Raw genomic sequence first — 24,666 nt, forward strand, 5'->3', positions numbered from 1 at the left:
TGTTTATCAGCAAAACAAAGGAGCTTTCATTTTGCAGTATAACAGTGATTGCTTGCTAGATACTGTTCAGGAAAGGGAGATGTTTACACCACTTCAGATGTCTTTACCCAGGAAGCATCACTAGCCTCAAATGAAGCAGCTGTTGAACAGATAGCAAACCAGGGTGTTTTGTTTTTTTGTTTGTTTGTTTGTTTTCTAGAACAGCTATAATAAGGATAACATGCTATATACAGAGATTTAAATATATATACATGTATACCATTTTAATAGACAGATACAGTATATATGGTATACAAGATAGATGTCAGTAACTGCAGTATGTTCCAAGAATGTATCTTTACTGGCATATGGGGATACGGCTGTACTTGAAATGCCTATTTGAGCAAGCCTTAGGCAAAAAGTCTGTCTGACCTTCCTGGTTGGTCTTAGATCCCAGGTTCCCAGTGAGCTGTTATAAGATTAAATGAATTTTAGAAGTATGTTATGAAACTGCCAAGAATAAATTAATTACAACAGCTTTACAGGTGTGGGAGTGATACACACTCATAACTGGTAATCACTCCTTCAATAACCTGTGAAGTCTAATGCTGCATTTATCACTGTAAAGTGATGCACACTACCTGTAAAATCTTTCAGAGCCTAAATTTGTCTTTTGTTGTTGTTTTTTAATGTTACTCACTTTCACACTGTTTCACAGAGCAAGGTTAATAAAAAGTTTAGACTCTGGTTAAGGCATTTGAATCATCAAATTTTTGTCATGAACAATGACAAAAGGGAACGCATTTGGCATCAAAACTGTGTGGAGCTCCCTGTGCCATCAGCCCCTAAAGCTGAAGGAAATAGAGCTGGGAGTTCCAGCTCCCTTCCTCAAGTCTGTTTTCCCTTCTCTGTCTGCTGATGAGCATGCTAATACCGCTGCTTGCCCCTAGCAGCAGTGATGTGCCTACCCAGCTGGTCTGCACTGAAGACTGGTCTGTCCTTTTCTCTTGCTCCAAACCCAGCAAGACCTCAAACGACTTCCGGAGTAGGTCCCTGCCTTGCCCTTCTAGCAAGGGCTTCTAGCATAAATCCTGCCTTTTCTGCAAGTGTCTCTTCCATGATCTTTTGCTTGGCCATCTTAACTTACATTAACTACTTATGTTTATTTATCTGGAAAGGAAGAAAAATGGAATTTTGATAAAATTTCATCTTAATTTATTTTGATGTTGAGAGAACGATTGCCTTCATTTCACTTTCTAAGCTTATTGTGGATCTGGTTACAAAAAGTTGTGTGTACATTGAGCTAAGAATCTACTGAATGCACGTGACGTTTTAGCTCTTCCTTGTCAAACCACAGTTAGACTGTCTGCATAGTTAGAAAGAGTAGGATATCTCATGAGAGAAGAACTCAGATATAAATGAGAAACAATGAATAACCAATGTGTGTGTTCATTTCCATTCAGAAAATGAGGTAGGAGAAGGCAAGACAGAAATGGGGAAGAGCATAGATTTATGTGTATAAGCCACATAGCTATACATCTGGTACATCATGTACATCAACACATCTGGTGTTGATGACCTCAGTGAAAAATATACTAAAATGAAATTGTTGAAAGAACTGCTAAACCAAGTGTTTGAACTATAGAAGAATAGAGATTCTTTAATACTGGTTTGATTTTATGCTACTTCCTCCTTGTTAGAAAGGATGGTGCAATTTAGCACAGTGAGTCGGCATAACCATCCAGTTGAGTGTGTATATGTGAAGATATTTTTAGCTTTTTTCCATGTAGCTAGCACAAGAGAGTGGAACAGAAAGAAGTGTGTAGAAAAGAGGGGAACATTTAGAGAAAGCTTGGCAAAAGAGAAGGCTTTGGAAAAAGGTTAGAGTAGACCAAAGAAACATTGGAACATAGCAAGGCACAAAGAAAGAAAAATACTCATCTTGCCCTTCTTAATTTAAGTCTTAATTTGAATCTGTTTTACGAGAAGGTTGATTCTGGTCTGTGAAAAGCTCTGTTACAGCTGTAGCACTGATCCTCCCATCTCCCTGTAGCAAGCCTCCTGGGACATACTGAGTAAACAACCTTTGTTTTTATGTCAGCATTCCTTTTTGTTATGTGACATATGTGTATGTGTGTGTATTAAATGTGTGGAATAACAATGACTTGTTTCTATGGACATAGGCTGGGAAGTAGTATGTTGTGGAAGAGGTGATTTGAAATCAGAAGGCTGAAGTTCTTGTCTTTTGTGTAAACACTGAGAAAGTTGGTTTTAGTTTGTTTGTTGTTGTTGTTGTTTTCTAGTTTCATGTGCAGCCTGAAAACAAAAACGGATGTTTCTCTTCACTATTTAAAGTGTTTAGGTGGTGTGCTGTACATGATTAGAGAATGCTTACATGTATAGACAAAGTATTGGTCTAGTCCATCGTGAAGAGATGACTGATAGACTTTGAGATTGCACAATGAAACCATATGTAATTTTAACAGCTGACTGAATTGTACATTTTTGTGTTTTTTTTTCAAATAGACATACAGAGCCGAAGAATCAGAAGTGGAAATGAGTAGCCAAGAGTCTGATGTGCTACGTTGCTGGAGATGTAGAAAATACATAGCAAATTCTAACTGCCTTGCAAAATGTCATGGAAAAGAACCATCTGATGTAAGTATAATGTCTGTTGTTGTTGTTGTTTGTTTTATTTTTTGTTTGTTTGTATGTTTTTTGTTTGTTTGTTTGTTTTTTCCAGTGCCATTGGTTTTAAATAAAGGAGAACTATTAGATTTGCCTTCACTTAATTTGTCCTGTGGACAAATTAAAATATATATAGTTAAAATATAGAGAAGAATGTAAGCAGTAATGCTACTGAAGCCAAAAAAGAAACATTCAACTTTATGTTCTGCAACATGAAGGCTGGTATTCATGATACATTTGTGTACCAGCTCCTGTAATATATACAGTGTTACCTAACTCAGATACTCTTGCTACTTATTTTTAAAAAGTGGGGGATAGTCTGGGCACATAAATCATTCAGATTTGCCTGCCATGACGGCGGATGCCCTGCCAGGTTAAAATACAACTTAGTGACTCACATCATTATCATTAAAATAAAAAGTAAAATGATCGTACAGAATAAAAGAGTGACAGAGTATTTCCTGCTGCTTCATAATGGCACTTAGTTATCATAAAGTGTTAAGAGTTTTTTCTAAATACACCAAGAATGCTGTGCTTACATCCTCCGCTATTGAATCAAAGAGAAAAAGTAAGTAGAAGGTAATGTTTTGTTGTTTGTTTTTTTTTCACACACCAGAAATGTAGCGACGCTCTTTTTTAGCACTGGAGAAGGCCATAGCCAGTGGAGTTAAACACAAAAATTGTATTATTTTTTAAGATCTTGATACAATTAGTATTAATAATAATCTCCATTTTATCCATCTGTATGCATTCAGTTCAGTAGTCAGAAATCAAATGTTTTCAACACATATTTGCAGAAGAGTGGGACATGCTTTCTCCTGATATACATCTCCAACAACATTTTCAGTAGTCCATCCTTTAAAAGCAGTGTATTTTCTTACCATTGACTATAGCAGTCTAGGAGGTTTCTGGAGAGCGTGGAAGATAGCTTCCTGATGCAGCTGGTTAGTGAACTTACCAGGGGTGGTGCCCTGCTAGACCTTCTCTTCACAAACAGAGAAGGACTGGTGGAGGATGTGATTGTCGGGAGCTGTCTTGGGCAGAGTGACCACAAAATGGTGGAGTTCACTACTCTTGGCGAGGCCAGGAAGGGGACCAGTAAAACCGCTGTATTGGACTTTCGGAGGGCTGACTTTGAGCTGCTCAGGACACTAGTTGGTGGAGTCCCTTGGGAGGTGGTTCTGAAGGGCAGAGGAGTCCAGGAAGGCTGGGCGCTCTTCAAGAGGGAAATCTTAATGGCACAGGAACGGTCTGTCCCCACGTGCCCAAAGACGAGCTGGCGGGGAAGAAGACCAGCCTGGCTCAACAGAGAATTGTGGCTTGATCTTAGGAGAAAAAAGAGGGTTTATAATCTTTGGAAAAGTGGGCAGGCCACTAGGGAGGACTTTAAGGATGTAGTGAGGCTGTGCAGGGACAAAATTAGGAAAGCCAAAGCTCACCTGGAGCTCAATCTGGCTACTGCCGTTAAAGATAACAAAAAACGTTTTTATAAATACATCAACACAAAAAGGAGGACTAAGGAGAATCTCCATCCTTTACTGGATGCGGGGGGAAACTTAGTTACAAGAGATGAGGAAAAGGCGGAGGTGCTCAATGCCTTCTTTGCCCCAGTCTTTAGCGGCAATACCAGTTGTTCTCTGGATACTCAGTACCCTGAGCTGGTGGAAGGGGATGGGGAGCAGGATGTGGCCCTCACTATCCATGAAGAACTGGTTGGTGACCTGCTACGGCACTTGGATGTGCACAAGTCGATGGGGCCGGATGGGATCCACCCAAGGGTACTGAGAGAACTGGCAGAGGAGCTGGCCAAGCCACTATCCATCATTTATCAGCAGTCCTGGCGATCGGGGGAGGTCCCAGTTGACTGGCGGCTAGCAAATGTGACACCCATCTACAAGAAGGGCCGGAGGGCAGACCCGGGAAACTACAGGCCTGTCAGTTTGACCTCAGTGCCAGGGAAGCTCATGGAGCAGATCCTCCTGAGAGTCATCACACAGCACTTGCAGGGCAAGCAGGCGATCAGGCCCAGTCAGCATGGGTTTATGAAAGGCAGGTCATGCCTGACGAACCTGATCTCCTTCTATGACAAAGTGACACGCTGGGTGGATGAGGGAAAGGCTGTGGATGTGGTCTACCTTGACTTCAGCAAGGCTTTTGACACCGTCTCCCACAGCATTCTCCTCAAGAAACTGGCTGCTCTTGGCTTGGACTGACGCACGCTTCGTTGGGTTAGAAACTGGCTGGATAGCCGGGCCCAAAGAGTCGTGGTGAATGGAGCCAAGTCCAGCTGGAGGCCAGTCACTAGTGGCGTCCCCCAGGGCTCGGTGCTGGGGCCGGTCCTCTTTAATATCTTCATCGATGATCTGGACGAGGGCATCGAGTGCACCCTCAGTAAGTTTGCAGATGACACCAAGTTAGGTGCGTGTGTCGATCTGCTTGAGGGTAGGAAAGCTCTGCAGGAGGATCTGGATAGGCTGCACCGATGGGCTGAGGTCAACTGCATGAAGTTCAACAAGGCCAAGTGCCGGGTCCTGCACCTGGGGCGCAATAACCCCAAGCAGAGCTACAGGCTGGGAGAGGAATGGTTGGAGAGCTGCCAGGCAGAGAAGGACCTGGGAGTGATGGTGGATAGTCGGCTGAATATGAGCCAGCAGTGTGCTCAGGTGGCCAAGAAGGCCAACAGCAGCCTGGCTTGTATCAGGAACAGTGTGACCAGCAGGGCTAGGGAGGTGATCGTCCCCCTGTACTCGGCTCTGGTGAGGCCGCACCTCGAGTACTGTGTTCAGTTTTGGGCCCCTTGCTACAAGAAGGACATTGAGGTGCTTGAGCGGGTCCAGAGAAGGGTGACGAAGCTGGTGAGGGGCCTGGAGACCAAGTCCTACGAGGAGCGGCTGAGGGAGCTGGGCTTGTTCAGCCTGGAGAAGAGGAGGCTCAGGGGCGACCTTATCGCTCTCTATAGGTACCTCAAGGGAGGCTGTAGCGAGGTGGGGGTTGGTTTGTTCTCCCACGTGCCTGGTGACAGGACGAGGGGGAATGGGCTTAAGTTGAGCCAGGGGAGTTTTAGGTTAGATGTTAGGAAGAACTTCTTTACTGAAAGGGTTGTTAGGCATTGGAACAGGCTGCCCAGGGAAGTGGTGGAGTCACCATCCCTGGAAGTCTTCAAAAGACGTTTAGATGTAGAGCTTAGGGATATGGTTTAGTGGGGACTGCTAGCGTTAGGTCAGAGGTTGGACTCGATGATCTTGAGGTCTCTTCCAACCTAGAAATTCTGTGATTCTGTGATTCTGTGATCTTTCTGTTTTTAAGCTTCTGGAGACTTAAGGTGGTTTATTAGCTGAATTTGAATTTTAGACTACAAGGTACGTTCATCTCAGAACTCAGCATTAAGAAAATACTTTCACCATCTTTACTTTTTTCTAATATTGCTATAGCTCTTCTTCAAAGAATTGAAAGAAAGACATAAATATAGAAGACAATAACATTAGAAAAAAAAAAGTAGAAAACCTATTCTTGCACTGCTTTTAGGTTCTGGTATTTAGGTTCTTTTGGTATTTATTTTAAAGTTAAAAGCTCCATTTTCTTTAAAAAAATTAAGAAATTTTGTGTAACTATCTTACAATACAAAAGTAAAACTTTTAAATGGTTTTGTAAAATTTCTGAAGCAAAAGTTTATTAGTAATATTATTCCTTTTGAATAAATAATGCAATCAAAGTCAGCAATATTTAGACATAACAAATACTAAGTCTTAGACACCACCTGAAACTTAAGTATCTGAACTGCAGATATTTCTTGACAAGAATAGCTTTATTTAAACTAAAATCTTTTCACATTTAATGCATTTTTTTTTGAACTTGTACTTAAATAGTATAATTGTTAAGTGCCTTATTACTGGAGTTACTCTGTTTGTAAAATGAAAGCTCACTTTCAAAAACACTTTAGTTCCAATACATCACTGTTCTTACAGAGATCATACATGTCAGTGGATGTCATGCCTGTATGTGAGAAGGTACCTACTAGAAGGTAGGAAAAGACTGACCTGTTGCATACATACTAGAAATCTCCGCTCTTCTGTACAGGCTATGGGGACATATTGTCACTAAAATAACTCACATAATATGTTCTTGTCTTCCTCACATCACAAAGTACACAAATTGTATTTTCAATTTCAGTTCATGTTGCATTTTTTTTTCACCTCCTATTTTGTTTTGTAGAAGGGGTTATCTTTGGGAAATCAAGTCTAGTGTAGATTTCCTAAACCATCATAGCTCTGCAGACACATTCAGTTGGTTCCAAGGGTTCCTGTGGCACACTGTTAAAGTAGTAAAACACAACTGTCAAGCAGAGCTGTACATTCAGTACCAACATGCATATGGTCCAAGGTGACTCAGTTGGCATTGCTCTATGCTGTCGTGTATTTCAGGATCTATGGTTAACATGGGTGGAACCAGCTGCCCATAATAACAGATGTGATCTCAATGTCCTAACCTATAAGACATTGCAAAAAAAAATAGCAAGGAATTCATCTTCTTTCTAACAGTATAGACTTTTTTTTACATTTTTAATTTTTTTTTTTTTTTTGCATTTTTAAATGATTACATTTCTAACAGTGCACTCCCTTTGCTTACAGAGCTTGAGGTTCCAGAATATTTTTCATGCTTAAAGCTTTTGTTTGTTTGTTTTATGCATGATTTAATTTTGTTTGTTTTTATTGGGGAGGATTTTCAATCCTTTCATGGAAGAATGTGGTTGAACGTTCAATTGCTAGCAGAGGGCCACCTTCCTTGTGCACAGGACTGAAAGCACTCTTTCTCTAATTATGTAGATAGCAGATAAAAAATGTAACTTAGTGCTGCTTTCGAAGGCAGTGGGAGGCAAGAATGTGCTCAGATGAGAAGAGTAGTGTTTTTAGTATATTTTTTTTCCTGTTGGATTTTTCACTTGCAATCAAAGATGTAGCTGAACTATGAGTTCTTATAAGAAGAACATAGAAGAACAACCTTAGAAGAAGGTGTTTAGAAGAAACCTAAAAGACAAATGTTGAAGTTATGAATACACTATCAAAAACTTATATTAGAATTATATCTAATTTGGAGTAAGAGCAGTATCCATAGACAGGAGGAAGATGTGGCATGAGTATGATAAATGAATCTATCTGTATATTTTAAGTTCTTCTGTCACTAAGTGGGGAATTTTTGAAAGTTTCAGTCTTCTGTATATAGCCCCCCTTTCAATTTTCATAATATTTTTTTCCTACCGTGAGTTCTGTAACATAGGAGTCAGTGACTGTTTTTTGTTGTTGTTGTTGTTGTTTGTTTGTTTGTTTTATGTTCATCATTCTTTACAACTGATTTTAAGACTTTGACACTCAACAGAGTTTTCTTGTGTTTTAGCCATCCTTATAACTTTACTGATATTCTAGACGATATTAAAAGGTTTTAATCACATTTGTATCACTTCCGTGCTAAATGGAAGTTAAATATTTTTATTTATTTTAGTATCAGTTACTGAAATGTTATGCTATTCTTAATTAACAACTTTTTCTGATTTATTTTGTCTTCATTTGGTCACATAATTGCAGTTAAAATTGAAAAATTCCTAAAAGTCCCTGTTTTCTTAGATTGTTTTTCTAACAAACATTTGAGAAAATGAATTTAAAACTACATGTGGAATAGTTATCCAGTACTGACCACAGTCTTCATATAAACTAGAACTTAAATTTTTACTGTCTTTACTGGAAAATTGTGCCAGCTGATAGTGCTTGTGAAATCAGTTTCCTAATATACTTGAAGATCAGCCATTGCATACTTTCTGTTCTTGCAAACAAAACAAAAACACCTCCAAACGCCTCCATCTCCACAGTGGAGTCTGTCCAATGTCCTTAGATCCAGAAATAGAGTATAATTGACAGCAGCTACCTGATTTTTGGCTTAAAGAATGCACCAACGACATTGAGATGTACCATTTATTAATAAAAATATTTACTAAATTTGGGAGACTGATTTCTAGATATGTTCAAACAACAGAAGTTTACACGAATGTTGAATATCAATACAATATTTCTTTTTTTAATAGACATCACAACCTTCAGCTGCTGCTCTGGAGTCTTGCAATGTATGGCATGTGAACTTAAAAGCCATTCCAGAGTGGGTGAAATGCGTCATTGAGAAGGTAGATTTTTTTTCCTTACATCTTTATCATTCAAGCAAATGTGAAATTAGTAAGGGGAACAAAATTCAAGGGTACCTTTCTGACAAAGTCCATATATATTTCAGAGACCTTGTAATTGAGAGAATTTTTGTCAGTAGGTTTTATTATTACCATTCATAGAATCTTTATCCCCTTTTGATTATTTTTTTAAAATGTGTGTTCAAAACCTAAAATTGATAAATTCTGTTCCTGCCCATTTATAGATGAATGTATATACATTTGTCCGAATGACTGTTATGGGCAACACTGCATACCCTGACAATACTTAAACTGATGAATTATTCTTTAAGGAACTGAGAGATGCCTGTAGATTAGCTGCCCTTGTGACATGGCATGGGTGACAAACATGAACGGCTACCATACAGCTGATACAAACAGCTCCAGGAGATTCCTAAAATACCTTAATGATAACTTCTTGGTACAGATACTAAAGCTGACTAGAAGAGTTGCCTTCCTGGATTTGTTGATTGTGAACATAGTGTCTTATGGGTGAAGTGGCAGTTGGTGGCAATCTTGACCATAGCAACCACAAAGTAGTCAAGTTTAAAATCTTTGGTAATAGTGCCACCAAAAGTAGCATCAAAACTTCAGCCCTGGATATGGGGAGAGTAGAATTCAGGCTGCTCGAGTAGCTCATTATTAAGGTCCCCTGGGAACCTGCTTTTGAAAGCACTGGGCTCCATCACTACTGGTCACATGTTAAGTACTACCTTGTAAGAGCACGGGAACAGGCAATTCTGAAATGTCAGAAGTCAGGCAGGCAGGGCAGAAGGTTGCCTTGTCTGAGCAGGGATTTTCTTCTAGAGCTTAGGCAGAAAGTGTGTGGCCACTGGAAATAGGGTCAGGTGACATGGGAGGACTACAGAGATGCTGTTCACCATTGTAGGGAGAAAATTCATGCAGCCAAAGCTCAGAGATGAAGCTGGGCAGTACTGTGGGGGGAAATAAAAAGGTCTTTCTAAAACACATTAACAGCAAAAGGAGGACCAGAGAAAACATTTCTTAATGGGGCAGTCACCTCATAAATAGGGACTTAGACAAAGCAGAGATATTTATTTCTGTTTACATGTGTTCATAGTGATAGGACAAGGGGGGATGATTTTAAATTAAGATGGGAGATTTAGGTTACATATTAGGAGAAAGTTTGTCACTCAGAGGGTGGTGAGGCACTGTAACAGGTTGCCCAGAGAGGTTGTGGTTGCCCCATCCCTGGAGGTGTTCAAGGCCAGGCTGAATGTGGCTCTGGGCAGCCTGGTCTGGTGGTTGGCAAACCTGCCTATGGCAGGGGGATTGGAGTTAGATGATCTTTAAGGTCATTTTCAGCCTAGGCCATTCTATGATTCTATGATTTAGTGCCTTCCTTACCTCTGTCTTCAACACCAGTGGTGGGCTTTGAGACCCTCAGAGCCCTGAGTTAGAGGACTATGACTGTTGTAACAATAAACTCCCAGCCAGCCCCAAATTTATGCAGGATTTGGTGCTCCAGCTGGGCGCATGTAAGTGTATGGGGCTTCATGGGACTCCTCCCGAGGTACTCAGAGAGATGACAGATGTCATAGTGAGACCACTCTCACAACAGTCTAAGGAGTCTGGAGAGGTCCCAGTCAAATGAAACCTGGCAAACATTCCAATTTTCAAGAAGGGTAAGAAAGAAAACCCTGGTCTTAATTCAGTGCCTGGTGAAATTGTGAAGATTATCCTGGGAGTTATTGAAAATCACCTGAAAGACAGTGCAGTCATTGGTTACAGTCAGAATGGGTTTATGAGCAGAAAGACCTGCTAAACAAACCTAATTTCTTTTTATTACAAGGTCATCCTGCTAGTTGACTAAGCGAAGCCAGTTAATGTAATCTTTTAGCATTTCAGCAAAACTTTTTATACCGTCTTTCACAGCATCCTTCTGGACAAAATGTCCAGCATACAGCTAGACAAATTCATAGTACAATGGGTGAACAATTGTTTGAGGATCATAGTAACATCAAGCTGGTGGCCAATCATTAGACGAGTTCTGCAGGCCTCCATTTAAGAGCCAGTTCTCTTTAGCATTTTCATAAATGACTTGGATACAGAACTTGAAAGCATACAAATTTTGCAGCCAACTCTAAATTGGAAGGAGCTGTTGACTCCCTCAAGGGTAGAGAGGCATTGCAGAGAGATCTTGACAAATTAGAAGGTTGGGCAGTCATCAATAATATGAAGTTTAACAAGAGTGAGTGCTTGATTCTGCATCTGGGATGGGTCAACACTGGCTGGATGTGCATACAGACTGGGGGCCAAGGGGCTGGAGAACAACCTCGTGGGAAGGGATCTGAGCATTCTGTTTGATGGCAAGTTGAACATGAGTCAGCAGTGAGCCCTGGCAGCCAAAAGGGCCAACTGTACCCTGGGGTGCATCAGACATGGCACTGCTAGCTGGTGGAGGGAAAGGATTGTCCTGCTCTGCTCTGCACTGGTGCAGACTCACCTTGAGTACTGAATGCAGTTTTAGGTGCCAGAATATAAGAAAGACATAAAACCATTATTTTCCAAATAATATTACAAATATAATGAAGGGTCTGGAGGAGAAGACATCTGAGTAGCAGCTGAGGTCCCTTAATTTCTTCAGCCCAGAGCAGAGGAGGCTGAGGGGAGCTTCATGGCAGCCTGCAGCTCCTTCATGAGGGGAGCAGAGGGGCAGGCGCTGAGCACAGTTCTCTGGGGACAGCAACAGGACCCAAGGGAATGGCATGGAACTGGGACAGGGGACGGTCAGGCTAGGTGTTAGGAAAAGGTTTTTCACCCAGAGGGTGGTTGGGCACTGGGACAGGCTCCCCAGGGCAGTGGTCAAGGCACTGAGTTGCTGGAGTTCCAGCTCTCAGACATGTGGCCTGATTTGGGCTTGTTCCTGTGTGGAGCCAGTAGCTGGAATCAATGATCTTTGTGGGTCCCTTCCAACTCAGCATATTCTATCATTCTATGATGATGTTGGCACATGGCTAGAAAATAGTTGCTTTCTTGCAGATTCAAACGTCTGATGACGAGTTAGTGTCCCTGCTTTAACTGCCCATTTTAAATTACAAAGCATCTCACAACTCTCCTTCTTGAAATTATTGCTTCTGTTGAGTGTATACTTTATTTCAGGGCTAGAAGTTAATGTTATGGCATGGATATAATAAGCAGCAACTGTGGTTAATGTTTGCCTTACAGATTTCCTCTGATTAGTGTTTGATTTTGAGAAGCAAATGCTCTTTGCATTGCTTTCTAATTAGGCTTCAGTGTCTAAGCTTTACTATATACTGTATACAAAAGAATATGCATATATGCATATGTATATGTATGTACTTTAGATTTTCTGTGAAGTGGTCGAAGTGGTCAGCCAGTTGGAATTGATCTTTGTGGGTCTCTTTCAACTGTTCTGTTCTGTTTTATTCTGTTCTATTCTATACTGAAAATAACTTCTGATCTAAGTAAATCCATCCAACACAAAAAAATATATATATACGACTGTAAAACTAATCATTCAAAAATTAAGAAAATTTGTTTCATCTTCCTTCAGAGTTTTGCTGTATATTTTATTTTGTTAAACATTAATTAAGCCCTTAAGAAAATTAATGATCTCATGGAGACTACAATAGTGTATGACAAAATACTAATCTTTGAAGAGAAAATAAATTAGGGGTGATGAGTTATTTTCGTGCTTTACAGAATTGCAGAATCTTGAAAGTCTGATCATGAATACACAGTTTTTATAGTAGTTTGTTATATTATTTCAGTACAATTGGAGTTAAAGTTGATATTAGCATATCTCTTTTCACCTTTAGCTGTAAATGCCCCGTCTAATGCATTTGAAAGCCTAAAAGGTCGAGTTGGAGACCTGTGAGATAAAAAACCTATAGACAGTGACTGCTAAGAAAAGGCTTAGCATATTTTTCAACACTGCAGAAGACCAATGCTCCTCTGGTGGCCGAGGCAATAATAGTACAATATTTGTACTATTATAATATAAAGGGCACCAGTATTGTACTCTTTGAAAGCCTGCAGTGTCATAAGGTTTGTTGTTCATCCTTTCATGTCCTGGGAACTCTTGTCTCATTCACTTCTGACTTCTCTGGAAAGATGCTGCAGGTTTATGGATAAATTTGTGGCATTTTTAAACAATTTCGGCTTGTCCCCAGATCCTCCTGGGCTCTGAATAATTTTGTGATCATGTGTTATTTTCTCCTGTATGACTCCTGAATCAAAGGCTAAAACATTTTACATAAGCACAAAGTCTATTTGCAGTCTGTAACAGCCCACTGCTTCCCAGCCAGTTCTTTTTTGCCATCTGTCCCTGTTCTTAACCAATCTCATTGGGTTTCATGCACAAATTAGTGTATAGAGAATCTTCGATAATTATAAATACCTTGCTAGCGCTGTTAGTGACCTTTATTGACTTGCATTCTCTTTGCCCCGTTACTCATCACTTGGTTTAGCTTCTTTAGCTAACCCTTCCTAGTTTTTCCTCTTAATGCACACCATCATTAAATCTGTGTACCCTCAGCTTCTTTTCAGATCTTGCTGATTTTCCCGCTGCCACCGCCTCCACTAGTAGGCTGTTACTTCTTATCCTGAGTCAGTGCTTCCACACTCCCTTGCCAAGCTCATACTAAATCAATCCCAGACTTCCTTGTACTGCAGCTCATCTCCCGGTCTCTCTGCACATAGGGTGTAGCATTGTTCTTTTTCTTCCCTACAAACTCTTGTTTTCCCATTTCTGCCAGAATCACAGAACAGCTGAGGTTGGAAGGAACCTCAGGGTCCTTCTGGTCCAACCCTCCTGCTGAAGCAGGATCACCCAGAGCAGGTTGCCCAGGACAATGTCCAGGCAGCTTTTGAAGATCTCCAAAGAGGGAGACTCTGCAACATATCTGGGCAACCTGTGCCAGTACTCCATCACCTGCACAGTAAAGTGCTTCCTGATGTTCAGGAGGAACCTTTTGTGTTCCAGTTTACCAGACTGTTAGCCTTCTTCTCTAACCTTTGTGGATACTTTTTTCTCCCCTTTTGGCAATCTGGGTTATTATTCTGTAGTGGCTGACTGCCTGCAATACTCACTAAAGACACTAAGTGCTTATTCCTGAATTTTAGTTCCTAGTCCATAACATCTGAGAAACAGAGTGTGGGAGATTTAGAGTAAACCTCTGTGCCAGCTTAGTATTTCTTAGGTAATGGCATAGACACAAATTTGTCAGCCTTGTAAACTAAGACTGTGTGTGTTTAAGGAGTTTTTGGGAATTTAAAAGTGTTTGGGGCATATGTAAACAGATTTCTTTTTCTCTAAGTTAATAATATGTCCAGATTTAAACAGATTCTCATAAGTGCCATAAATGCACATCTTTGATACTTTGTGAAATTTTGAGTTTTTAACCCACAACACACATGTGAGCTTCTCAAAGAAGTGTTTCCAGAACTTTTTCTATTATTGCATGTGGAATATAACCTTTAATCCACACCAGCATTTTTCTGAAACTGCAAAAATGGTTTTACTGAAACTTTCCAGAGCATTCACTCAGACAAGCATCAGTCATAGAATCATTTTCCCAAACTACCTTGCAAAGACATTTGCAACTGAAAGCAATGCTAGAAACGTTGGATAGCTTCTGTATTCATGCCTTAACCCCACATTGGGCACACTAGTGAGTAATGTGTGACTGGAGTTTATAATGTTTTTCCTATGGGCTGTGATCATGAGAACACTCGCATGACTTTAATCCTCAAAAAAGTTTCTCCTGAACAGATTAATATATTTAGTAAAAACACTAATAGTTGTGCAAGTATGTAGGAGCTTATAGTTGTCTGATATGTATCTTATTTTCAAAGAGTGACTTTAGGATTGAAATGAGATTCATAAAAATGTAGATAATGTAAAGAAGTGTGTCCCTAATGATACAGTATTAAAGATTTGTGATGTCATTTGCACACAGATTATGTTGTAATACTACATAAATCAAAATGCCAGTACCATTTCAAGTCTTTTGTGGGTAAGCAAAGTAAAAAGCTATATTCTCTTTGAGAAATCTCCTTCCACTGTACTTAGTATGCAAGAAATGTATTAGCACTCAGAAAACTTAGCTGAGAAACTGTCCTTGCCAATTCCAGATTAACGTGGTAAATTGATTTCACTATTTTAAAGGATCTAATGTTTTCGTTGGCATTGCAGCATTATTCTATCAGTGGACAAATAATTAAAATACTTTAAAGCCTCTACAGTTTGAAATGTGTGTTAGTTCTAGATTTCTTAGATTTAGGATAGTTATCACTTACAGCTAATTTTCACTTCATCAAGCAGAGTTTTCACTGGAACATTTTCTATGGTGGATTTTCTTTTTGCTCTGCAGTCTCTTTTTGTGTTTGACAAACAAAAAACAAGCCCTTTTATTAAAGGAGAAAAGTAAATCTAGTAATGATTTCTTAATCATTGATTTATAATGAATGTGTTGGATGTCAGTTTGTTTTCTTTTTTTTTGTTAATAGGCACAGTGGACAATTGGAAAACTGCATTGTCCGTTTTGTGAGGCCCGTTTAGGGGGCTTTAACTTTGTCTGCAACACAAAGTGTTCCTGTGGACAGTTAGTAAACATACATTTCTGCAAAAGTCGAACTGACTATCAGCCAGCTTTCTCTCTTAAATTGGCAAAATCATCAGGAAAACACTTACCTCTCTGCAAAATTAAGTCTGATTTTAGCACAGATACCCACCAAGAAGTGGTAACAGCAACTTTGGAAATCAAACCACAAAGGCTTTCATACATGGCCAGAAATAATAATACTGGAAGATTAACAGAAGCACTTTGCCTTGAAGCAAGATCTCCCAGATCAGAGATGAAAAGGAAAAAACTTGTCTTAAAGGCATTAAATCAAAAAGGAAATCTTTCTGCTTCCTGTCTTCTGAATGATGCATGCACTCTAAAACCTTTCTGCAGAAGATCACGTAGTTGGGATTTAAATGTCAGCAAGAGACTTGTTTTGTCACCTTCATTTGAAACTTCCAGTACAGGAACTATTTACCATATGAAATGGTCGAATGGACAAAATGCAAATCCACCTGTTTACACACAAAGTGGCTTGCAGTTAGAGTCCAACAGTAGTGCTTTTCAGGAACAATATAGGTCAAATGCTGACAAACTACAGAAGAGGATTCGAGATACTTCCTTTACCACATTGGTACATAGAGGCATAGAGAGTGAATGTGATTTTGAAGCTGCTGGACAATCTTCTGGGAGTGCCATTGCTGACGGGTCACCTTTTGTGATGAACATTTCTTCATCTGTGAGTGCTGTAGAAGAGGAACAATATATTGCACCTGTTGGTCTTGTGCAGCCTACAAACACTTCCATCAACCAAAAACTGAGTAAGAGAGAAAGAAACAAGTTGAAAAGCTTAAGGAGAAAACAAAGGAGGCGAGAACAGTGGCTACAGAAGCAAGTAGGTGTTTAAAGTGAATTGTGCTACTTTTTTTTGTTTCACCCGCTTTTATAATTTTTAGTTTTTGATACTGTCTCATAAGGTATTGCAGCTTCTTCCTGCATGTAATTTTTCTAATTCAACCTATTTAATTATTTATTTATTTTTGCTGTATTAAAATCAGATCTTGGTAGATATACATAACTCATTTCTGTTGACCTTTTGTTGTGATGTAACAACAAATCCGAAATGGAAGGTAAAATTTAATCAATGTGATTAAAGGAGGCCTAAATATACAAATCTTTTAAATCAGAAACAGTAGTATTTCAGCATTTCTTAGGTATTAAGTAATGAGATTTTGGGTTATCTTTGCATTAAAAATATATATATATATATTTTAAAGATGTTTGCATTTACCATTTATTATAAAACAATTATTTTTTTCTTTGAGTAAAGAACTGATTGTTTACTATAGCTTTAGTAGCTAAATACTTTGTCAACAAATCTAGAAAAAATAATTACATATTTTTATAAAGCTTTTACACGTTTCAATTATACATCTATGTTTTTCCTCTTCATTCCATTAAAGAAGAACAGAATTAAACAAAACTGATGGTCATGCAAATTTGGAAGGGTGAGGAGGGCAGAGACTGGGAGTATATCTTTACATGAATAACAGTTACAGTTTGCTCAGTAATTAATTAGAAAGGTTGATGATATGTATACCTTTAAAAGAAAATTCCTCCTCATATAATTTCTGCTATAAAATACTGTGTGGCTAGAGAGAGCAAACATGCTCACTCTCACCAGAGAAGTAATATCTACTCCAGAAATCATTCCCACTTTAGGAAGATATGTCATTGTGAAGTGCAGTGACATGCAAATCTCCAGTAAGCCTTATTTCACAGATATATTTTATGTGATTGTTTTGCATTTGGTATCAGTAAAGTTTAATTTGATATTTATGCTTTTTTGAGAAACCCCAATCTTGTTTTAACAGGCTATGCTTAGCTTAGGTATTAAACTGTTTTTGTTGGTTTGCAAATAAATAGGATATCTAGGACCAATGGTTCATGTATGAATCTTACTTTAGTCATTAGTACATAAACGTTTTTCACCCTTAATATTCCACTGACCTCTTACAGTATGCTCAGACGTTGCGTGACTTTGGGCTCTTTCCTACATACTGCCAGTAGAACCTTTAGAATGTAGTATGGAATAAAGGCAGAGCACTGAATTCAGGATCAAGAGATAGTTACCTGGAGGCTGTCTCTCTTAATTAAATTTAAGAACCAGCTTGAGAATGTGCTGGGTCTGGGGACATATCATAAGACTTTTTAGTATACCAGACTTTTTTTTTTTTTTTTTTTTGCCTTTGGGAAGGATTTTTGTTTAATTTAAAGAGAGGTTTTAATTGGCCTTGTCATATTTGGAAATCTGATTTTGTAAAATACCTCACTGATACTGAGAATAAAGAACCGTTCCAAGACCTGTATGTTTTAATATTGAATGCCTATTTTCTACTAAGTTTAAAGATTATTAGATGTCAGCATCCCTAAAATGGCTTTAAAAATTCCAGTTCTATATTATTTTTCTTGAATGAAATAAGGGTGCAAAAGCCTGGCTTATATGAGCATTTGCTCAGTCATGTCATCTGCAGTCTCTCCAGATGCTACTTTCAAGAGTAAAATGTACAAATTTTCCTAATTTGCAGTAGCTGAAGAAAGAAAAAATGTACTTTAAAATGTTCTTGTTAAACAATGCCCTACCTATTCCTCTACATCAGTTTGCTATATCAAACTTTTTAAAAATGAATACAGTTGTTAAATCTGGTATGTCTAATCAACAAGCATGCAATTTACACATTCAGAACATATTTAAGAGGTATGTGAAATAAATAATCAGGTTTAAATAGTAGTTTTAAGGGGTAGTTATTTCAGTTTGGTTTCCCTGAAGGTCATTGATTTCTTTACTTGTGCTGAAAGTCTGTGACCTGAGAAGTAATATTAAAAAGAGCATAAAAACCCATACTTTTCAGACTGTCTGTCAACATGTGTGGCTAATGCAGTTGCACTTCCCATCATTGTAAATATCTTCCCACGATAATGTGGACCAGAAAATCACATCCCTTCTACAGTCCGACAGTGTCACAGGATGTGATGCTACTTTGCCACAGACTACTTGCGGCCTTTCCAACTGAAAAGCATTTTGAGAGACCTTTTCAGACTTTGGACTTGCTTTGCAAATGCAAAGCCCAGTTTATTTTGTAGCATGATAACTATCTGTTGAGTTGTTCTACTGTCTTTAAGTAAGCTAAAATACCTATGAATGTTGTGTCATGGCAGAATGCTCACTGTAGTGAAGTTGAAGTATATAAGCTTAAAATTGTAAATAGGAACAGTTCTGTGAGCTCCTTGCCTGCATTTGCCCTTGCACTTATGCTGTCTCTGTGGAATAGGTGCAGGACTGAGATGAGATACCCTGCTAACAGCAGAGGGACCCAAACTTCCTCCGACTGCTCTGCAATAGAAAGCTCTTAAAGCCTGGAGAGGATACCTATGTTTTGTGTGCACATATGTGTGCATGCTTGTGTTTGTGGGGGATTTCTAGCTGTTGGGTATATTGGTAGGGTATAACAGTAAGTATCTAGGTCTAGGAATTGCTAGTGTTAATAAGCATTTTTGTATTTGCTGCTATAGCTAAGAAGATTTACATTACAAACTATTTTGTGTACATCTTGTTACATTTGCGTTATTTATTAGTGTCTAAAGTTCATATGAATTTTCTGAAACATGAAAGACAGAAATATAATTTATTGCTTCTCCTGTTTTGTTTCTGTTCATAATCATTTTACACAGAGCAAGTCTACATAGCTAGCTTCAAAACTGGTATCCTCTTGGAAATCATCCTGATTGTTGTGGTTTCACCCCAGCAGGCAGTTGAGTACCACATCTGCTTTCTCAATCTCCCCGGTGGAATGGGGAAGAGAATCAGAAAGAGAGAGGTGCAGGAAAAAAGATACAGACAGCTTCACAGGTAATGCAGACGAAGCAAAACAGGTGTTCAGCCCCTTCGAGGAAAGCAGGGCTCATCACAGGTAACAGTTTATTGGGAAGACAAACACAATCACAGAAGTCATCAAATGTCCCTCCCTTTCTCCTTCTTTACCCCAGTTGTTACTACTGATCACAGCACCACATGGTGTGGGACATCCCTTAGGCCATCCTGGGCTAGTTTTCCTGGCTGTGTCCCCTCCCAGCTCCTGGGGCACCCCCAGCCTCCTCACTGGCAGGGCAGCACAAGGAGATGAAACGTCCTGGGCTCTGTGCAAGCACGGCTTTGCAACAGCTAAAAACATTGGAGTGTTATCACCACTATTTTCATCAAAAATCAAAAACAGCATTGTGTAAGCCTCTACAAAGAAGATAACTCTGTCCCAGCCAAAACTGTGACACTGACCCATCCAAAAACATACTACTTACTGGTCATCCGAGCTGCATCGTGTGTCTCTTTCTCAAAGTCTCTTCTATCTTACCAGGCTTGTATTTCTTTACACTACACTAAATTACAGTTATTAATATCACATTTCCTGTGGAATAACTGCTTGTTATGGCTGTGATTGCACCATACAAAGATAACAAAAAATATAAAAGATAACAAAGGTAAAAAAGCATACTGGCTGCAGATACCTGGTCAATTAGAGTAATTGCTAAACCAAGTACAAGAAAGCTGCAGGCAGGTCAAGAAAATTTCAGGCAGAGCAAGCCTCAGCCCTGAGGCCTTGCAGGTTAAGTGGAGAGCTGATGGTCAGTTTCTAGCAATGACAATACAGGGTTGTGTTACAGGGCTGCATAGTTTTAAGCATAAGGCAGTATTTTTATTTAGGTAGGAAATTTTGGACCTGAGTAGCTTCTGAGCCAAAGCTTGTCTATCTTTGCTTTTGATTTGGTTGTAACTGTTATCTGGTGATTTTTGTAATTAGGGGTTTAATTCTGTCACAGATTGTAAACCGGAGTAACAAGGAGGTATTGACAATGTTGGATTCATGACAAAATCTGTAAGGTCCCTTCTTTAAATTGCAGTTGTGCTCTCTGTGTAAAATTACTCATGGAGCTACTGGACAAACAGAACACATCAAGGTTGTCTCAGTGTATCACTATGTATTCTAATTTTTTTATGGTTATCTTGAAACTAGAATCTATAAAGTAGAATTTAGTATAGGTACACTGTTGTAATATAGCTTTACTGAAGGCCAAAGTAGTCATCTGTGTTGTGCGTATTTTCCTTCATTTAAGTGAAATATATATGATTAATCTGTTTGTCTATAAGATATTTTCAGAATATACAATTGCTGCAGATTAACCTCAGCACAGCAGAAGTCATAGATTCATAGAATCATTTTGTTTGAAAAAGACCTGTAAGATCACCTAGTCTGGCCTTTAACCTAGCACTGCCAAGTCCACAATTGAGCTGCTTTGTGTTAAATGCTCATTTTGGGGGGGGGGGAAGGGAGAGGGGAAGTGGTGGGGGTGTATCTGCTGCATATTTTAGTTTTTCTAGAAGCCCACAGACAGCTTAGATAATAACAATTCATGAGACTTGCTTTCCCTCGACTAAAAATGACAATGACTCTTTCATGGAGGTAAGTCATAGTGGTGTGCAGCTAGGTGCATGCCATAATTCCAGCATGGATCTTTATTACACAGAGTGAAGAGCAGACTAAATTGCGCAGTTAAGTAAGATGACTCATGACAGATAAAAATCAAAGTTCAACAATGGTATGAACAAGAATATAGGAGTACTTTCATATTTATGAGATTTACTGTGGATTACCAGAAGGACCACATCACATGCACACTAAGGACAGAGTTTAAGATTAGTTCTTATACTGGAAAATGATGAATTGTTATACAATTTTGTGTCCTAGACCTGTAATCCTTCACTTCTACAAATTGTTCTGCTAATGACTTTCTGACTATGCATTTGAGTCAGTTTTGTATTTCTAATTGGTTTTCATGTTACTAAACTCACTGAACACATATAAATGGAGGCAAATTAAATAGACTTTTGCATTTTTAAGTAGAAATTTTAAGTAGAGAGCAGGGCTTGAGTCTAGAAATGCAGAAATATTTTTCTTTCAGGAAAAAAGTTCCTCACATCTGGGAACATTAAATCTCCATACAGTTGGTTTTTTGTTTGTTTGTTTGTTTGTTTTTTTGTTTTTATTATTATTATTTGTTAGCTTGTTTTTAAAAGATCTAATCCTTCATGCTATGTAGTGGTCAAGGTATCGATGAATTTTTCTCATTCAAAACTCCTCTTCAGTTTTATGCTATCAAGCATCTAAGTGGGTTGTTTGTTTGCTTGTTTGTTTTGTTCTTGTTGTTGTTTTTCTCATATCTCCATTTGGAAGAAAATAATGCTATCTGTTTTTTTCTATAGTTTTTCAACTATTTTAGCTAAAACTGTAGGCATGCACTGAGAAGTCACTCTAAGCATCACAAAGACATCACACAAGTAGAACAGAGCAGAAAAGATTTAATACAACCTCACCATTTCTGAAATTGATAAGCTCTCAGTGATTTTATTAAGAAATAAAAGAATTAAAATAAAAAATAGTGAAAATAATTGTTATATATAATACTGAAGAGATGTTTTTTATAAAAACATTTCATAAATAAATGTAAGGAAAGATGGCATCTACTGTTATAGTTGAAGAAGTTTCTAAATTTAGGTTTTTAATTTAGTTTTCTAAATTTTAAGTGTTTCACCTTCTATTTGATAATTAGGAGTTTAGATATATTGTTTCTAAAGACTGGAATACTGGAGTATTAAAATTACAACCTTTAGACACAGTGGGCATGAAAAGCAGAAACGTTCTGATTTAGTAATGATCTCACATTTTTGAAAATACTATTGGACAGAAAGAAACAAATTCATCATCATTAAGGAAGGCTCCCTCCCCGTAATCTTTAAAAAGAATTCCAGCAGTTTGACAGAAGATTGATCAAATCTTAATCTTTTGTAGCTCAAAAAGTTGAAAACTTGTAAGTAAATTTATTTTCATAATATGTAAATCTCATTTTCTTCTACATATAGGGTGAGAAGAACTTTTACTAATCGATTTTGTAGGTGTGGAAAATCAAATAAGTATTTGACATTATGAACACTTAGAGAAATAAACCATTTGATTCTTCTCTCAACTTTTGAAAGCCATTTTGCATTTTGATTGTGATTTAGACTTTTTGCTATGGTGCAGTGCTAATATAGACTCTGAAGCAAATTGCAAATAATTAGCAAATTTTGCATTAAAATATGATCTTAGCTAAGAGAGAGTATGAAGAAGCAACTGGTGAAGAATGATGATTTTCTAATTTAACCTCTTCCATAAATGTAAAATTTCTAATTTATAATAATTTCTAATCATTTGGTGAAAGCTGTATAGAAGATGAAAAAATATTACAAAAAAAAAAAACATTTCTGTAGACTTTTTTAAATTGTAAAATTAGAAGTAGATCCGAGTAGATCTGATTTAGAATACGTCAACTTCAATTTGCAGATTAAAATTAGTATATCTCAGGAAGAGGAGAGTTAAAAATACAGTGTGGTTCTGAAATGCATTTTACTGGAGAAATAAAACTCCAACTGCATACTTACTCCACTATCATTCTTGTCATGTTAATTTTCATACAAAGCAATCCATTAGTAAAGAATAAAATAGACACAGAAAGCTATTGAATTCATAAGGATCAGAGAAAAAAAAACACTCATTAAAATACTAAAAAGGGCATGACTGCAGCCATGGTGGGGGAAGAAAAAGTACAGCATAGTGAAAGAAAACATGCAATTTGGAGGATTACATCCAGTGGGTTCCCAGAATTGGCAGAAATAAATGATTTTGGAACATTCTGAATGTTTTCCAGTTGGAAGTAACAGAGGGTTTGTTGTAAAAAAAAAATAATAATAATAATAATAATAATAATAAAATAAATAAAACAAAATAAAAAGGTGTTTAGAAAATAATATTAGACCTGGAAAAAGGTAAAAACTGTGTGCCAACCATTCATATAACAGAACTTACATTCTTCATTTTGACATATTTCCTCAGTATGTTTTGTCCATTTAACATTGGAAAAGTAGGTTTCTGGAATAGGCAATAAAAAATGTAGCATTGCATATTGGCAATTGTATGTAATTCTTATTATTATTTTTTTTGCCCGTTTTTAAGTGGGTTCAGTGTTCAGTCTCACTTATTACAGGAAAAGTAATCACGGTGTGTGAAAATATACAGAGAGACTATTTGAAGATTAGATACAGGCAGACACGGTAATTGCTCTTGGCTGTATAATGACACATTAATTAAGTCGTGGTCCCTTTGAGGTGGGTCCAAAATCTAGATCGAAGTGAGAATGTTAATTTTGTTACAATAAAAAGAAATTCTTATCTTAGCATACTAGCAAAGTGAATATTGGATCTATGCATTAAAAGAAACAGTGAACAGAAACAGGTTTTTCCTAGATGATCAAATCTCTTGTACAGGGAACTACTAAACTGAAAAGCAGAACACCATTTTTGTAGTCACTGTGATAATATGTTGTTTCCAGCACACCAGACCAATCTGGTTTCTAACAGTAAGCTATTTTGTGAGTATATAAATAATATATTTGAATTACTACTAGATGAATCTTTCTGGACTGAAATCTGTTAATCTATGGAATATATATCCGTATTTATGATGGTATTAACCACTGTGTAGATGTCTGTCTTCAGTATTTCTTTTGTTCTAAAAATATCCTATTTATCTTTAGTTTAAATATAAATGTAGCATTTACTGAAAGTATTTTTATATAATTATATGAGCAGAACTGAATTTTAGAGAGGTATGCTGGAAAGTACAATATGGGGTCTGTGACAGTGGGGAAAGAATATGATGGGGGTCACTGGGAGTAATGGTATTGTCACTACCCTATGCATAGCACGTAGTCTCACTTTTCAGTGGAGAGCTGATGTAGCAGGTGATTGCTCAAACAGTCTCATATGGGTTCATAGTTTTTCTTCACTTTTTCTCCCATATCACTTGGTTTGTTCAGCCCAGATCAGAGTAGGCTGAGGGGAGGCCTCATGGCAGCCTGCGGTTCCTTCACAAGGGGAGCAGAGGGGCAGGCGCTGAGCTCTGCTCTCTGGGAACAGCAACAGGACCCGAGGGAACAGCATGGAGCTGGGACAGGGGAGGGTCAGGCTGGGTGTTAGGGAAAGGTTCTGCACCCAGAGGGTGGTCGGGCACTGGGACAGGCTCCCCACGGCAGTGGGCACAGCACCGAGCCTGATGGAACTCCAGAAGCATTTGGACAATGCTCTCAGACACCTTG

The 24,666-nt window shown here is 38.2% G+C and overlaps 1 protein-coding gene across 1 annotated transcript in view; it reads left to right on the forward strand.

The window, feature by feature from the left end:
* Positions 1-24,666, forward strand: part of RNF180 (ring finger protein 180) — an 87,389-nt gene that overhangs the window by 3,286 nt on the left and 59,437 nt on the right. The window contains exons 2-4 of the mRNA XM_084304760.1: positions 2,506-2,637; positions 8,741-8,836; positions 15,368-16,318. Coding sequence (XP_084160886.1) covers positions 2,536-2,637; positions 8,741-8,836; positions 15,368-16,318 — 1,149 coding nt within the window. The 5' untranslated portion in view covers positions 2,506-2,535. The remainder of the gene's footprint in view (positions 1-2,505; positions 2,638-8,740; positions 8,837-15,367; positions 16,319-24,666) is intronic.

This window comes from Netta rufina (genome assembly GCF_964035555.1).
Source record: "Netta rufina genome assembly, chromosome: Z".
NCBI classification, from domain to species: domain Eukaryota; kingdom Metazoa; phylum Chordata; class Aves; order Anseriformes; family Anatidae; genus Netta; species Netta rufina.